This window comes from Phaenicophaeus curvirostris, chromosome 11 (assembly GCF_032191515.1).
Source record: "Phaenicophaeus curvirostris isolate KB17595 chromosome 11, BPBGC_Pcur_1.0, whole genome shotgun sequence".
NCBI classification, from domain to species: domain Eukaryota; kingdom Metazoa; phylum Chordata; class Aves; order Cuculiformes; family Cuculidae; genus Phaenicophaeus; species Phaenicophaeus curvirostris.
The window spans coordinates 6,494,503-6,512,002 of record NC_091402.1 but is presented as its reverse complement, the minus strand read 5'-3'; the positions used below and the strand labels follow the sequence as shown (position 1 = coordinate 6,512,002).

Here is a 17,500-nt window from a genome sequence, read left to right as displayed (position 1 = left end):
TAATAACCATTCTTTGGCCAAGTTGCCATCTTGAAGGTTTCTACAAAGTGGGTTTTGAAGACTGTAATTGGGGTCACGAAGAGGAACTCAAAACTAAAAAAGCCACAAAGTCATCCTTATTTTTATCTGTTTTAATCAGACCAGCAGTGATTTCAAACTCCTTGACAACAGCAATTAAATTGCACATTGTGCTCATGGACAGCCACTACTGCAGACCACATCTCCCCAAGTACAAAAGCACAGGCGTTTTCTCCTATTCCACTACTCTCTTGGTCTAAGAAAAGCTCTCAGAGGACATGCAGAAGCAGCAAGAAAAAACAAGGACAGCATTCCCAGAGCCAATGTGGTCCTTGAAGAACCATGGACACTGGAGAACATCGATATGCAGATTTTAATAATTTCAGTAAATTGTAGCCATTTACATGTAAATAAAAATCATATCAGGGCTCTGAATTATGGCATTCATTCTAATAATTCACTTTAACTAGAGCTGGTTACAAAAACACAAAATATCCTTTCCTATTAAAAACTATGTTCATTCACAGCTGAAAAGAAATATATCCATTCTGCAGACCTGGATCAACTTTTCCCTGGCCCAGGAGACAACGTAAGAGCAAACAGCTCTAACAAAGCCAACAGTTCACTCATTTAGAGCACCCAGCTTGGCTATGTGAACTCCACATTCAGGTTACTTATGGGCTTGCTTCAGTACAGAGGCTTGACCAAGGGCTCTGATGCCTTCACCACCAGGAAGCCACGTGTTGCGGCCATACTTTAAATAGGTCGGAAAGTTCTTGCATTCATATTACCGTAGAATAAAATATTTTTACTGAATTTCCATTAGGAAAAAAAAAAAAAAGGATTATGGAAAAAAAAGGACTTACGGTTTCCTGGGTAGCTTTATAAATGATCAGAATGCCAGAATGTATGAATCGCAACTAAGAAAAATAAAAAAATATCTGTATCCTCTAGTTAAAAATAAATCTTAATGCTTTGGTCTGCTTTGCATCATTAGGTCACATTAAATACGAAGAGACTTCAGTTAAGGTGGCGCAATTGGAGATGTCCGTATCCCGATGTATTTATCTCCTGAAGTTTGCTCAGCAGAATGACATGTTAGGCTCCTCACCCACATAATTTCCAGTTTCCAGTAACAGTAGTTAAAATCTAGAAGTCCTTGTTAGGCAAATCTGTTCCACAAAAGGCCAAAATTACATATAAAAAGCATTGCTGAGATCAGTGTTTGAAACCATTAGAAGACGATAATTGAAGTTATGACTGAGCCCTTAGTATCCATCCTAAAGGGTCAATTTATACAACCAGGGTGTTGATGAAAATCTCCAGCTTCACTGATGTATAAATATTATTGAATGCCTTTCCTTGTCAGCTCAGGTATTCACCCCAGACCTGCAATGCTAGGTGAGGTGGCAACAGCTTGGCAAAAAAGAAGGGACTAAGTTGATGCAGCTTTGTGGACTGACCAATTGCAGAGCCAGAAAGGATCACTGCAGCCACAAAGCAGCGTTTGATTTTCTCTGCTGAACCTCACCTGAGGTTGCACTGTTTGTGCAAAAGCACAGCTTTCCAAAAGGCACCAGGTGTTGATCTAAGGAGTTCCAGGATGTCATGAAACTAGAATAGGTCACGCAGAGTCTAACCAGTGCCTCTCACCTTCCCAGGATCTCTGCCAAATCTGCCTGGGAACTGGGGCATCTACATTTTGGTACAGAGCACACCTGAAGCTAGTATAACTTCTGCTGGCTCACATTTGCTTCCTTCTACCCACAGAAGCATTAGGAGGCCACAATTTGCCTTTGCACAAGGGGCACCTTCTGTGTGATGAACGAGTGCAAAATCAAAGATGTAGCTTCAGGAGTTTAACTGACTAGCTGACTTTATTCCTCCCTATCTCCCACCCTCAGCTGGTACAGCCGTCCAAGATAGCTGGGAGGGAAGCCTGTTATAGCTGCCTAGAAGTCAGCAGTGCAAGCGACTACTTTGTACTAGAGTTTAAAGACCTCCTGTTTATCAGCCGCTCCTGGTCTCCCAGCCATAATAGACATTTATAATCTTTTAGCCAAAAAGTTTTCCGCTGAATTCTGAAGCAAGATTTACTACAAATAGATAATAAAAGAAAGAAAGCTACTACATTCTGGCACAGAAATGTGCTAATATGAAGAGAGGCTTTTTCCAAAGACAGTTGCAAAGCACAATGAGTTAGCTACTTTCTCCGTAATTATCATCTGTAGCTTCTAAGTAGGCAATTTAGATCTGGCTGTCATATTCCAAATGAAGGATTAGCCTATCCAGCGCAAGCAGATAAGTCATACACTTTAAAGGGTGCTCAATGGGAATGTCTTTATTCAAATGAGGTGCTTAGAGAGTGAATGGAAAGCTCCCATAAAATACAATTTCCTTTTCCTTCAGAAGCAAGGATTACTTCAAGAGACAGATTTACTAGCAGATTGGAAAAAAACTAATAAGTGATTTCAAATAAAATTGAAAACAACATTCATGTTGCTCTCTGCTGTGTCAAAGACATGCACAAATATTCTTTGACCAAGGCTCTCACATCAGCACCACCAAGGAATCCCATTCTCTCACTAGTAATTATGGCTCAATTCTCCTATCACCTATGCATCTACTTACCTCAACCGCTGCCTTAGGTGAGACTGTGTTTAAAATCTAATCCTGTGATCGTTTGGGCAGATATTTTCCAGGTAGCTTGCAGGGTAAAAGCCACAAGAAAAGGCAAGATATCATCCCAATGAATTCCTGTGCAGCATTCAACTTGGGGATACGCTGTGTATGTAGGCTGGGCACCCATACAGTACTGTATTGAAATGTTCCTCCATTCCTGTTGCTCTGCAGCCCAAGCCATCTGCTCCAGGGACTCAGCCCTCCCATAGGCCCTGTGCAGCATCGCCCTGCAGCCAAACATATCCTGGGCTGCATCAAAAGGAGCATGGCCAGTAGGCTGAGGGAGGTGATTCCCCCACTCTTTTCCTCTCTTGTGAGACCTCATCTGGAGTACTGTGTCCAGTTCTGGAATCCTCAGCATAAGAAGGACGTGGAACTGTTGAAATGGGTCCAGAGGAGGACTACAAAGACAATCAGAGGGCTGAAGCACCTCCCATACAAGGATAGGCTGAGAGAACGTTGGGATTGTTCAGCCGGGAAAAGAAAAGGCTCCAAGGAGACCTTAGAGCAACCTTCCAGTACCTGAAGGGGCTACAGGAAAGCTGGGGAGGGACTGTTTACAAAGGCTTGTGGTGATAGGACAAGGGGCAATAGGTATAAACTGGAGAGGGGCATATTCAGACTAGATATAAGGAGGAATTTATTCACGAAGAGGGTGCTGAGGCCCTGGCCCAGGTTTCCCAGGGAAGCTTTGGCTGCCCTGGAGGTGTTCAAGGCCAGGCTGGATGGGCCTTGGGCAGCCTGATAAGGTGGGACACGTCCTTGCCCATGGCAGGGGGTTGGAACTGGATGATTTTTAAGGTCCCTTCCAACCCAAAGTATTCTATGATTCTATATCTCCAGCTGTTAGCATGCTGCCTGTCTATGCAGCACAACATCCGGAGAGCCCTTCTGCTATGCAAATCTGCATTTAAATCATTAGCTGAAGAAGCCCAAACATTTCAGTACAACTCTGCTAGTTACAAGAAAAACATTAAGTTTGTGACGTGAACCATTATGTAGCAAAGATGTTCAGTACAGACTCTAAGTCAAGCCTGACAACGCAGCTGGAAACAAAAATACTGCTTTTACAAGGACTGGTTAAAAAAGCACCTTAAAACTATGACTACCAGTAACAAATATGTGCACAATTCAACCACTTACTGTCAAAGTAAAACCAATGAATAGCAAAGTACATGATGAAAATGTTGCTGGGATCAGGAGAAAATAATAAGTAAACAAAGAGGACCTATACCAAGGCCCTTACAACAGAAGAAAATATTGCTTCAGGGCACTTGGATGAGCAACAAATCCAGTCTGAAAGGGTGATAGGCTGCAAGATTAACAAATGATTCCAAGATGCTGATTTTTTTCTTCCCACTCAAGGAATCATTACTGGGGTGAGGGTCAAGCTGATGAACATCCTAATATATGCCATATTTGCACCAGATATTGTATCAAGCACAGATCCTAACACTGAGAAAGGCTGCTAGTGTTGGATCAGAGAAGTCTTTTTCCATGCTTGAACTTGTAAAACTTTTGAAATACATATACAAGTATCCAGAAGAAAGGCTGATTTGCACTTAAAAAAATGAAGAGGTAAAGAAATCCTTTGGGATAAAACTAGAATGGGCAGAAGAAATGAGAGAAAGGTTCAGGTGAGTATTTGAAATGGTGTTATAAAGATCAGCTTGAACGTGGGAGAGTCTAGCAGGATACATAGAAAAGCGTGGCAGAGCTCCAGGAGACACGGCTTGGGCATATTAGGGTTTGGACTAGAGGTTTCTTCGTATACTACAGGGTGACTACAGGGTCCTGGATGTGGGCTGCAAGAAGCTTAAATGAGTTGGTGTAGTTGTAGATGGAAAAGCATCCAGCTCATCTCCTATTCTAGGAGAGATGGTGGAGCCAGATTTGGGTTCACTTACTCAGCAGTGATGGAGAGACTCCTCTGCAGTTAATGCACTCCAGCAGCACAAGCCCCGAGCAGGAGCCTCAGCATGGGATGTCCCTCAGACAGGGAGAGGCTCTGCCTCCCTATGCTCCAGCCATGCGGCATCCCCATGCAGGTACCCACCACATGGGCTCTTCTCTGAAGGGATCACTTCTCCTAGACATGCATAAGCACCACTTCACCAGATTACTCTGATGGTCTTCTCTAGTGATTATGTGTATTGCCTCACTCTTTAAAGAGTAAATTAATCCAGGTCCAAAATTAAACCAGGAAGAGAATCCGATTCTGGCACAAATGAGAAGCAACCACCTTGTGCAGGGGTTTGTTGTTTTGGGGTTTTTTTTATGGTTCTCGAAAAGTTCCTGCTGCCAGAGTTACAACAGCAGTAAGATAATGCAGGAGCCAAGCACAGCTATCATTAGCATAACTTTAAGCAAATATTTTTTGATTGTTTTAGCTGGACCCTTCAAAACTCCCTGTCAGCAGGAACTAACAATTTTTCTTGAATTAATTTACATGTTTGCTGAAGACTGTTGCAATGTGTAGGTTGGGGGTGAGAAAAATCTCAGTAAGAGGGTTTGGAGATGCTCCTTGGTTTGCAGGAACATCTGGAGCTACCTGCTGTGGAGTGCAATGCTTCTTCAGTACATTCGGGGCTGGCCTGGGGCTACATGAATCACCGGCTTGAAGACACTTCAGCAATTGGTATGTTATAATCACACATCCCCAGACTGCATCAATGTGGTTTTGCCCTCCTACATCCTCCCTTTCTTTATCTAAGGCAATGGGCCCCAGAAGCACACAGTAACAGGAGTGATGCCCTTCCTTTCAGGTCTGGAAAACTCCCTCACGTTTCTGATCTTGCTTTAAGGGGAACATTTTCAGGCTGCTTCAACCTCATTTCCCAAACATCCAAGTTCTCTTGTGCTGCCAAAGTTGTCCTGTTGAGCTTTACAATTTTGATTGCTTGCTTAAAGCTCTGCACATTTACTCATCAACCAGCCAAGATCCAGCAGTTCAACTTCTAGAAGAAAACAAACCCCCAAACACCGCGACAGGAATGAAAGCAGCTGGTAGCATGTCTGCATGACTTTCTTCATTTCAAGTCATGCTGGAAGGTGCAGATCATTAAAAGCAGCGCTCAGGTATTCAGCTGTTTCACTGTCATCATTGACAGCCACAACAGCACTTTGGTGTCAGACGCTCAGCAGCATCTCTCCTTCTACCTACACCTCCCCCAGCTGTCAGCCAATAATCAGGACATGGAAGGCGTTTGAAAGGAAAATGCCACAGGAATATGGACTTATTCAGACCTGGATGCAAGACAACTGGTGCGAAATTCATCCTACCAACACAATGCCTACATGTCCATGAAGGCAGATGAGCTTCAGGATCAGTGTCTTGATGAAGGAGCCTGAACATAAAATGTATCTGCTTTTTCCAAGGGTATCAACGGCTCTAATATGAGATTGTACCTTTCCCAAATAAGCTCACTTCCCCTCTCCATTCTGTAGAAGGAGCACTGGAGAAAAGAACAAATTCATGAGGAAGTTACACGAATATTTAGATAGAACAGTAAAAAAACATCATGTTTCACAGGCAGCACTGGGCCAGATTTTCCAGGTATGCATCTGCTACCCCACCCAGTCTGCACATCTATAGCTGCTTTTTGCACGTGCCTCAGATTTGCATGCAAAGTTCCAAATTGCTCAGAACCTGAGTATCTTTATGCTCCTCTCAAAACATCAGCTGTCTAAGTGTCATCTCCCTTCTCACCTGCAAATTACAGGTATATCCGTACCACGTTGCCAGCCATCCCACTGGACATGGCATACAGCCTATCTGTGCACACTGAGCACCCCCAGCCACAGCTGGGAGCCGCACAGTTCAAGAGCCAACTACAGTCTGAGCTGCATCCCTTCTGCAAATAAATCCTTTTTTGCATCATCTTTCAAGCATAATTGCTGGGTATTTCCAGTGGGAAATTGCAGATCCAGCCACTTCCTTCTGGAAGCAGTGGTCAACATGACTGTTAAAAAAACAGGAGATACTCACTGGCTACTTCTCTCTATTTTACCTTTTTACATAAAGTACTACTCTATAATCATGCAAATTAAAAGCACTTTACTGTAGGGTGTATTCGGTAATGAATACTGGAGAAATGACCTATTTGGAAGTGAATCACATTACAAATTCACATAACTCAATTTTCCGAATCTCTCTCATGCATACTAAGCAGAAATGAAAGAAAATGCAGACAAGTTCAAGACAAAAAAATAAACATTTGTAATACCAGGAAATGTGCCTCTTTGGAGTAATAAATGTTTGTAGAGGAAAAACAACAGTTCAAGTAATCAAATTCAGTCTCCGCTCTTTAGAAGTCACTATATTATAGAACATGTTAAAGAAGTAGATGCTATTACATCTGGTCTGTGCATAGCAATCATAAGCAAAACAGCATGTGATTTCCCAAGGAAGCAAAATAATTTGAGAATCATAGTGTACTAGGCTTGAGATTGGATTACGCATTCTTTTCTTAATCATCTCAGTTCCTTAAAGAAATCACTTATACAGAAATGAAAGGTTTCTAGAGTGGACTTGACATCTTTAAAAACAGAAGACTGCAGATGTTCTTTTGAAACAGGATCCTAAACGGCATGAAATGTTGTTTTTATATATAATTCTTTTTCTTTAACCTCACTACAGCTTTCAGATATACTTAACAGAAAATCCTTTTTCCCAAGTCTCTAGGTTCCAAGGTTTAAAGTATTCAGGCACTGAAAGATGCAGACAGGCAATTAGTAGAATTTTCAAAAACATTTCAAAATGATGGTTCAAATTTGTTTTGTCCCTTGCTTCCCCTTCCCCATGGAGTGGCTCTTCCAGGGCTTTGCTGTTCCAGTGGTTGGGAGCCCTCCCTCATTTTCAGATAGTTCGATACATCACATTTAACAGCTACTTTAACACCATTTTTATTTTCCTAGGGCTGATGTGGCTTTGCTCTTTTTCTTTGCCTGCAGTTTTCCACCCCCTGAGCTGTCCTGGCCTTTACAGGGTTCTGCATATCCATGACTGCACTTCTCTGCCGAGCTTCCAGCAGTTGCCATGGCCCCATCCTCACCAGCTCTAGCCACATTCATTCCTCCTGCACACCCAGAGCCTAAACAACATTGTGAGAAGAGTTCAGGAGCCCCACATTGGTGGAGTTAATAAAAAGCTGCCATAAATGATGGGAAGCCCCACTAACCATGAGCTTAGCACCAGCCCCCAAACGCCATCCTCCCTGCAAACAAACCGCCACGAACCAAGCCAGGTTACCTGAAGGGGTAGGCAAAGGCTATGTCAATGCTGAGGTCACTCTCTGACTTGTTTGCACAGTCCACACTGAGGCGCAGTCCTCCAGAGTACCCACCGCATGTTGCAAATGCAAAGATTGCAAAAAGCTGTCAAAAACAAACAACATTTTTATTTTATTTCGTTTCAGCAACCACCACAAGCAGATCCACGCAGCGGCTCTCACTGCAGCACCAGCCCCCTTGGGTCAGGTTATCCATCACTCCATGCACATGCATTACTCCTGTGCCCTTCCTGAAACAGGAGAGTAATGCAAGTTCCCACCCTGCAACTCACTTCCAATGTGACCAGGGCATATCAGCAAGGATAGATACGTATTTAAAGGTATTTAGGTGCCCGATGATAAGGAAAGTTGATAAAAACTTTGACTGAATCAATCCTTCATGGTGAGCTCACCAAAACCAGGAAAGCTAAACTTCATAGTGAATTGACTTGTTAAATACGTGTAATGGAATAAATGTTTCTACTGCAATTTGAATAGTGTTCCTTCATCCCAAATGAGATGCTTCCTCTGCAAATACAAGAAGTTTCCGCCCTTACATGTAATACAGCACTGAAAATCAGTATTAATCATCTCAGTTTAATTCGGGAGGTAATGTCAGAAAACAATATATTAAGGAGAACAGGAGAGATTAGTGCTGACCTGCTTTCTGGCCCAATTAATGGAGTTGCAAATGCAAGTGTTTTGCAGATACATAGAGAGGCACAAAGATTAATGCAGTGATATATAAAGAGAGAACTGAAGGGCTGTGGTGTGAGACAGATCTGCCATGAAGGAAGAGTCATCACCTCTTATCTACAGCTCTCAGCATGGAGAAAAGCAGAGGAAAGATACACAGTTGAAATGCATCTCCTTTAACCAAATAGTGGAAATCAGCATAAACACAAGCCACTCTGTTTATTCACCAAAGCCATGAACCCATGCCCAAAACCACAGCTCAGGCTACTGCTTCTCAGAACGGATCTCCTCCCAAGTTCCTAGTTCTTCCTCTCCCTTGCTGAGAGCATCTTCAACAGCAGACTTGGGCATCTAAAGCCTCAGTCCCACAGACAGTTCAGTTCCAGCCTTTACTCACCCTTTGGCTCCACATTCAGCTCTCAACCAGAAGCTTTTCAGATGCTTTCACTCATTCAGCAAACCCTTCAACCTCTTTCCTCTCCAGCCACAACCCACCAGTTTCCACGCTTACTCAGCACACTCTTTGCTACAAGCACCTTAGAGAGCACCCACAAGGCAGCTGGGAAAGTGAAAAAAGAGCCAGCTGGAGATTTTTATACCAAACTTCAGTAGGCCCTCAGCCAACCCGAGCTTGGCTTTCTGCCGTAGCTGGATCAGGTGCTGCTAAGGGCTGGGATCACCCAGCTGCCAGTAACACCCAGCTGATCCCTACAGCTGTGTGCCAAGCAGCACCTTTGGGGAGCATATTTATGTTTTGCATTGAAGGAGAGCACGGTGAGGGCTGTAAATCAACGGTATTTCCCTGGGGTATCTCGGCATAATTCTCCTCTCACCCAAGTAACCTTCCCCTCCTACACCTGCCTTTTTCCTTTTTCTCCCCCTCAAGTTTTGCTGCTTTCTGTTGTCGCTGGAGGGCCGGGTGCATTAAGCTGAGATTTACTTGTTGGGTTTTGTGCGCGCTGTAATTCTGTGACAGTTGCAGGAATGCTGTAAACACCACTGTATTTTATTATAGCAGGATTTGTGTAAATGGTAGTTGTAAACCTCATAATGGGAGCTTTATGGGCCAGATTCAATAAAACCTCCATCTGCGAGATAATTTTATTGAATCTGGCCTCTCCGAAATTGAAAAGTTATGGAGAAAGGGAAAGCGTTTCCCTACGTTCCTATTTACTCTTTGCCCATAAATCCACACTAGCCCCATCTGCAGTGTGCACGCATATTGCTTTTCCCCTTCATATATGATAAATCACCCCAGCACACGGTTACGTCTGGTTATCACAGGGTTGCTGCCTCTCAAGGCTCAGCCCCGATGCTGTGCCTGCCTTCCCTGGAGGAGCAGCAGCCCAGCCAGCAGTGCCCTTGAGGCAGAAAATCTTTGCTGCCATGGCTGTGCCGGGCTGCTCCTGCCCGCTGGTATGGGAGCAAGGCAAAGCCCAGCCACCCCTTGCACACCCCATCCCTCCTGTAAGAGCAATGCAATGGAAAGGTGGATCCTCGAGGGAAATGGAAAATGCCTCTTCCAGCCTGGACACGTTTGATGTGGGGTAACACCCCAATCAAGCATCCTGCTTGTTTGATCTGAACTACTGAAGCAGTTACCAACCCACATGATGAGGCTGAAGACTGATGGAAGCAGCGGGAAGAGACATTACTGGAGCTTCCCAGCATAGACCAGAGCACATCTCCCAAGTCCAGTCCAGCCAGTCTGGAAGATCACCCTTCTTCCATATGGTTTCAGATACATCTCTAACAAGGCACCACATCTCTGAAGCTTGCAATGCCTTTCCTACGGTGATTAACACCCCATCCCCTGCTCCCGTTATGGTGATACCCCCTCTGGGACCCTGCAGCTATTGGTATGGTTTTGTAAGAAGTCAGGTAAATCCCAAAGTCTAATTTAACCACCAGAAATTTATTATGGTACTGTGCAATAATAAACAGCCTTGCCCGTCTAATCAGACTAGCATGTTTTAAAGATCAGTTGGCTCCTTAGCACTCTGAGAAAAAATAGCAGTATAATTTCTAGCAGACCACGTGCTCCTCACACCAGCTTAGGCAGACAAAAGTTCATCCGCTGATTTATGGGATCAGCAGGAAGCCCTCCTTCTGATGCCAGGCTTCAATGCAATGGCAATGGACCCTCTCATTCAGCATTCAGGAGCTGTTCTTTATCCAGACTCTAGATTCAAGGCTGGTCTTCTTGTTTCCCAGCCCAGCCGTTCCTCAGTGGCTGGGGGCCCGGGGTTTGCAATGCCCTGGGGGAGTGGAACTCCCAGCTGGGCATTAGACAGTTGGCAGTGCCTCAGCACATGACCCCGGGCATCACTCATCCCACTGTGGAAAGGAAAAATGGGATGATTTCACATCGTTTCTCTGTGTTTGGCTTTCCAACAATTCCCCTCAATGCCTGCTGAACGACAGGCACGCTGCGTGCACCAGAAGAAGGCAGAACTGTTCCTGACAAGGCGAGTTAAAAGGCTTATGTAGAGCATGTTACAGCTAAAACATCCTGTTAGGAAGATAACACTGTCATTTAAAATTGATGAAACTTTTATATAAGCCACTTGTTTTTCCCAGGAGCACGTCTGCTCCATGCAGCAGCCTTTGGCAGCTCGCTGGCAGACGAGATAGAGATGCCCTGGAGATGTACCCCATATCCTCCTCATGCAAAGGGGGGATCCCCGCTCTGCCTGAGGACTCCACCGCCAGGATAGGGAGGTCTTAAAAAGAAACCACGTTGATCTCACCTGGAGACAAGACAGGCTACAAAGGACACGCAGCTCACTACATGGGTCAGTCTTCAATGCTTTCAATTAGGGCTGAAGGAGGAAAATGGTAATGAACCGGCTGGATGCTTTCCCTCCAGACCCCCAGCCCCAACTCCTGCCCTAGCACTAGAAAGCTGATGGGAACTCCTGACACTGTCAAAATACAAGCTGAAATATTTGAAACGCCTACTCTTTTATTAGTCATTTTACATGTTTAAAGTGTTTTACAAAGACCTGTTTTTCTGGCATCATTTCTGGATGTAAGTCTTCTCTTTCTCCAGATTGCCATAATAAAGAGATTCCAAAGTGTTTGCCAAATGTTATATTGCTTTACACTTTCTCTGCTCACCGTGGCCAACAGCACGCGTGCAAGCAGGGAGGGAACACACCACTCTGAGGGCCCTGGAGACATCCCCTCGCAGCTAGCATCACTCACCCAGCAGAGCATCTCGTTAAACTGAGATTATTTATTTATAGAGCAGAACCAGCAATTGAACATTATTATTAAGACCGTAAAGGGAAGGTTCGAAGGAACTAAACGACTGTACGGGAAAACATTTACTGCAGAGCTGATGGCCCAAAATGTGTCACCAGTGAAGGATTAGGAAGCACTCTCTCTCCTCCAGGTCTCTGCCTGTTTCTTTTTTAAAATCTGGCATCTTTCCTGCCCGGATCTGAGCTGCAGACTTCCTAAAATCACTTCTCCTACATACAAGCCTTTGTGCACTAGAGATTATCAGATTATTGACTTTGGGATTCCTAATTATATCAGCTTGACTGGTTGATGAATTGGAGGTGGATAGCATCGCATCCAACGCATTGCTGGGAGGGGAGGCGATGACTAGCAGGAGTCATTTTTCTCCAACAGCTATACAGGGAGAAAGCTGAAATATATTTTGCTCCTTCTCAGAAATAAACTCTAAAGCAATTGTCCACTACTTGCCAGGATTTAGTGTGCCCCCTTAAAAATAAATAGCAGCACTGCAAAGAACAATTCTGTGCTGCCCAGACCTGGTCTGAATGGAGGAAAAAGCACGGGGATAAGGGAACATCTTGGAGTTTGGCTTGAAGAATCATATATGCCCCATCTGGGGAACGTTATACGCCTGCCCAAACATCAACAGCAGTGGTGACTCCGTTTCAGCACACCGCTGGAGGACTGCTCAAGCAACTGTCCCACACCACGAAGCCCTTGCAGACCATGGGTGCCTCCAGGATGTGGTGGCAGCTGGGAAAGGGCTTTTGGGGTCACCATGCTGGAGCTGGGGACATATAACCTGTTCAGATCTCATGCAAAGCTCCTCAGAGCTTTCACTTGGCTATCAGGCTTAATGCTTCCAGCATTTTCTGAAAGCAGAATGGAAATCCAACTAGAGTTGTGTTGAAGGAAAATACTTGCATCAACAATTTTGTATGGCTTTATATGGAGCTAAGTAAATGGCAAGGACAGCTGTCGCTGGAAAAGACATTGTCCAGCCTCTGAGGCTGGCAGACCCACACAGCACAAACTGCCATGTCCCCAGCCACTGCCACCCACCTAGAGGAGACCAACCTGCTCCAAGACCTCCTCACTTGGCCAGGGTCTTTGCTGGGGCATTTGCAGCAGTAAACTCCTGGTTTGGATTTTATGGCACTCCATAAATAGCAGCCCTCGATGGCCCTGGCTGGGTGGAAAGACCCAACTCTGCAGCAGGCAAGAACCCTGCAGCATCCTCTGCTTAAAGCACAGCATTTCAGTTAATGCTTCACATTTTTAAAAAGAAAAAAAATACTTAATACTTAATTTGATTCTTAATGGAAAGATTTATGGAAATGAAATTGGGGTATTTTTAGTGAGTAAAGATCATGTTATAATAATTCGATCCTACAATACTTTAATCCCAAGGAGACAATTTTCTCTCTTTTTCTTTGAGGAAAATCTTTATCTTTTTTATTCCTCTTTCATTGATTATTCTAAAAATCCCATTTAGCTCCACCACATAATGGTATGGTTGTCTTTTCTCATTACATTTTAATAGAATAAAACCCAACTGTATATGAGAGGATTAGATAGCCATTCGTTGAGGTAAAGAACATTGTTCCTCCAGATGGCCAGACAGACTCTGTGTAATGCCTTTCCTATTTATTAAGTTCAAAATGTAATGCAAGCTGGTGAGATGTGTTTCCTCCAGTATTTAATGGGTTAGCTGTAAAGTTGAGAGCTAATGCTAAGGCTGGCAGCATGCACGGAAGAGTTAACAGGCAGAAAATAAAGACATATTTGGAGAATCTCTTCTTGGACTCAGTGCAATGAAAAGTTGTCAGAGGACAAAGCGACTTAGAGAAGTGGGGCAGAGATGCCAAGATCTTCAGGCCTCTCTAACTCTTTGTCAAAGGTTTGAGATAATTGAAGGCATTTAGAAAGACTTGGAAGCTACAGCTCTTCCTCTGCAGTCTCCACAACTCCACGTTTGTACCCTCTTCTTTTAAGGAGGTGGGAACACAGGACAGACAGATTTGTTTAGATTTCTACATATGATCCCTGAATAGCTCATGTTGTGACATACATCACTTCAGCAGACACGAACTCCTTTTTGGGCCTGAAAACATTACTAGTCCTAGGCTGCTAAGAAAAAAGACAACCGCAGTGGTCTCTCCCAGGATCCACATGCAACAGTGCACAGAGCATCACAAGTGCCATCCTTGGAGAGCGACCACCCCTGGGCTGCATCCCTTTCCTCTGACCTGTGCCAGTTGTACCCTCACATACCCACATCATCTCATGAGTTGCTTTGGCAATAGTCACCCATGACCACCACAGGCAGAAAACAAGGAAAACCGTGGTCAAGTAAAGGAGATGTTTCCCAACAGGTGATGTTATTTTTTTATTAATGGGTAAGGTCTGGCAAGCCAGCAAACACTCAGGTTCATACATAAATGTAATTCCATTCCCGTTGCCTCTTGGAAACACAGTGGTTTTTTCAGGCTTTACAAGCTGATTATATGGGATTTATGGTGTAACAAGTGTAAACATTTAATTATAAAATAAAAAAGGCTGGACAGTAGCTCATTTCCTTGTTCGCTTGGTGGGTTTAAAAGCATCTGGGTTTAAAATGGCCCATGATCTAACATAAATGCACAGAGAGCACGATCCAAGTTATTACTAAGTAGGATTTACTCCCTCTAATAAACAGGGATTTACATTATGGCTGAGTGATAGCCACACATTCTGCGAAGGGAAAGTGCCCCTGAACTTAACGTCACTAAACCCCTGATGGTTGATGCAACCTCAAAAGCTCAATGACAACCAAGAACGCACAAAACCTCCTTCACCGTAGCACTGGATGGCAAGGAACCACCAACCCAGCTTGTAAAAGCAGTGTTGTACACGGCGCACACGCCGTCTGCCCCAGGCTGGGGCTGGGATAAGGCACCTCTCCCAGCTGGGGAGCCCAGCACCCTCCCCAGCTCTGTCAGCATCACCACCAGGCACCGCTGGACAGGTCGAGGTCCTTGGCAGCACCTCTGATGGCTGCTTCATTATTTAATTTGTGTCTTTCTTCTCTCTATTAGCTTCAGCTCCTCTTTCCCAGCACAACCTGGTAGACCTGGGCTCCAGTGGAACATTTCCCTGCTCTGATGCCAGATGTGCACAGTGGAAGTGAGAGGTGGGAGTGCTCCTCTGAGCAGAACATGCCCCGACAGCTCTGTCCCCTCAGTGTGGACCAGCATGAGACTACAACAAAACCTTCCCTGGGTCAGCACTGACTGAAAACGGTTATTACAGGAAAGGCTCCTGCCCTTCAATCACACTGTATTATTTATGACCTAATGATTGCCCACTGACTAGCAAGGATTATACATTTTCTAAGATGTTTCTGGGTGAATGAAAGGGCATTAACCTCATTATTATCATGGCCGTGCTCATCAGAGACCATTAGCAGCTTCCTCCCAGCTCCCTGTGTTCTGTGCTGCTATTTGGTCTCATCTGCTGCCTCTCCATCCGCTGTCCCACATGCATGCCTGCGTTCCACTCCTTTCTCAAACAGATGTAAGGAAATGGGTGGAAATCATTTACCTTGGGATGGAATCCACAAAACTTTTGGGATTAATAATCTGGCGCAACAGATTTTTCCCATGAGGATTTGAGAGTGCTTTCAAACTGCTAAGCAATGAGCCCTCCAATCCTCTTTACAGCAGCACCCTTTCAGACGATGTCTGACCACTTTTTCCCCCCTTTTTTCAGTCCCACAATGCCTGTATGTGCAGGACCACCGGGAAACAAGGCTCCACTTTCAGAAAAGCCCAGCTTGTTTTCTTTCAGTATGTCTGCAAAGCCCTCCAGCAACCCCTCAGCCTGGCCTCTAAGGGACATTTGGGGTGCCCATCATCAATTCAACCATTGCAGACACGCTTTTCTTGCTCCAGACCCAGCCTTGCTGTGGCATCTTTTACAATGATGGAGGATGGCTTGAGCCCTCCATACCTGTGCAGGTGGGACCCAAACGTGGGACACATCGGCTCATCTCAAACCAGTTTTGGATGGAAAATTCCACTGGAGCTGGCTACAAGCTGAGCACCTGCCTCTGTAAAAGACTGGAAGAAGAACTTCCTTCTGGCTAACTATCAGCCCACATCATAAAGATAATTTATTTTCTAATAATTAAAATGATGGTCTATAAATGAACGTTTGCTTTGCTCAGCTCTGGGAATTCACAGTGAACATTTTGAACAGGAAACATTTTTAAAATTAAAACCTCCTTTTTCCTCTTCTTTTCTGCCATTCCTCTTATACTCTGTCCCCAGAGATGGCATCGCTCCTTCCCCACACTTAATCATAAAAAGCAACACCTAAACACAAAAATTTTTAGGAAAAGCTAATAACAGTATCCTTAAATTGACATAAAATAATACTCCTTATCTCACTAGCTCTTCACACACTTCACCTGGACAGCTTAAGTTGTCCTGCTTCCTCTACATCCTCCCCTTTACTGCACTCCTCAACACCTCTTGCCTCTCTCTTTTTCTTTTCATGCCCTTTCATTCAGGCTCCCTGAATTCTGCAGCTATACCTGCTTCTAAACACAATAAAGGATAACAAAAAAAACTTGGCAAAACCCTTGGCTGAATGTTCTCCATTTCCTTCGTGTTCAAAATACTTAATTCTGAAATAACCAGGCATCTTTTCCTCTCTCTCAACTGCTAGAAGCTGCTGCGCATCTTCCGTGTCACTGCCCAATGTACTCTAAATCCTCCCAGACCCCCCAAAAAACCCATCACTCGTACAAAACCAATAACGTATGAATGTGGTTTTGGCTGTTGCAATCTTTATATCTGCACTGCTGGAGATGATTACCTAGCTTTTTCTATCTGTAGATCCAGGCCTGTGGAATAAAACCAGGGCCAATAAAATAAGGAAGCAAAGAAAACACAAGCACAATTTAAAAAGCAATTGAACATGCTACAAACTCAGGATCAGGTCAAAGCTAATTACAGCCACACTCACTAAAAAGATGAGGACACAGTGAGTGAGATAGACTTATTAATTATTTGTGTTATGGTAGCACTTAGAAGCCCCAATCCTTTATGTGGGACTAGCTGTGCTATACATGGCAAACACTCAGATATATCTTTGGGTAATTGCACACAGTTCTAAGGATGATGTGCACATGCTCTGTTCTTTCACCTTCAGCCTCATTCCAAGCAGCTTGTGGGATGGTCTTGTGAGTTGAAGAACAAATAATTCAGCACGAGGGCCCCCTCCACCTATAGCTGGATTGGCAAACCACAGCAAACCCCTCAAAGTAGGCATGAGGTACATCCATCGCCATCACCATCCCCAAGCCACAGAGACCCAGCGCGCACTATTGCCAACGGGGATGTTCTATCTTCATTGACTCTCTGCAAGTTTGATTGCTTTTCTAATTAAGATACATTTTATGGTAATCTAGAAAGCCCCTTAGACTAAATCACTCAGTTAATCTGTTGTTAGTGCCCATATGCTTACAGCTTTCCAGCCTGCTGCAGCATAATTTACTTTGCCACGGCGCTGGGGATGTTTAGTGACAGATGAGACCATGTGCA

At 44.3% G+C, this 17,500-nt stretch overlaps 1 protein-coding gene across 2 annotated transcripts in view; it reads right to left on the bottom strand.

Moving 5' to 3' along the window:
* SYNPR (synaptoporin) overlaps nt 1-17,500 on the bottom strand; it is a 112,967-nt gene that overhangs the window by 23,458 nt on the left and 72,009 nt on the right. For both annotated transcript variants that reach the window (XM_069865998.1, XM_069866000.1), the window contains one exon: nt 7,952-8,076. In XM_069865998.1, coding sequence (XP_069722099.1) covers nt 7,952-8,076 — 125 coding nt within the window. The remainder of the gene's footprint in view (nt 1-7,951; nt 8,077-17,500) is intronic.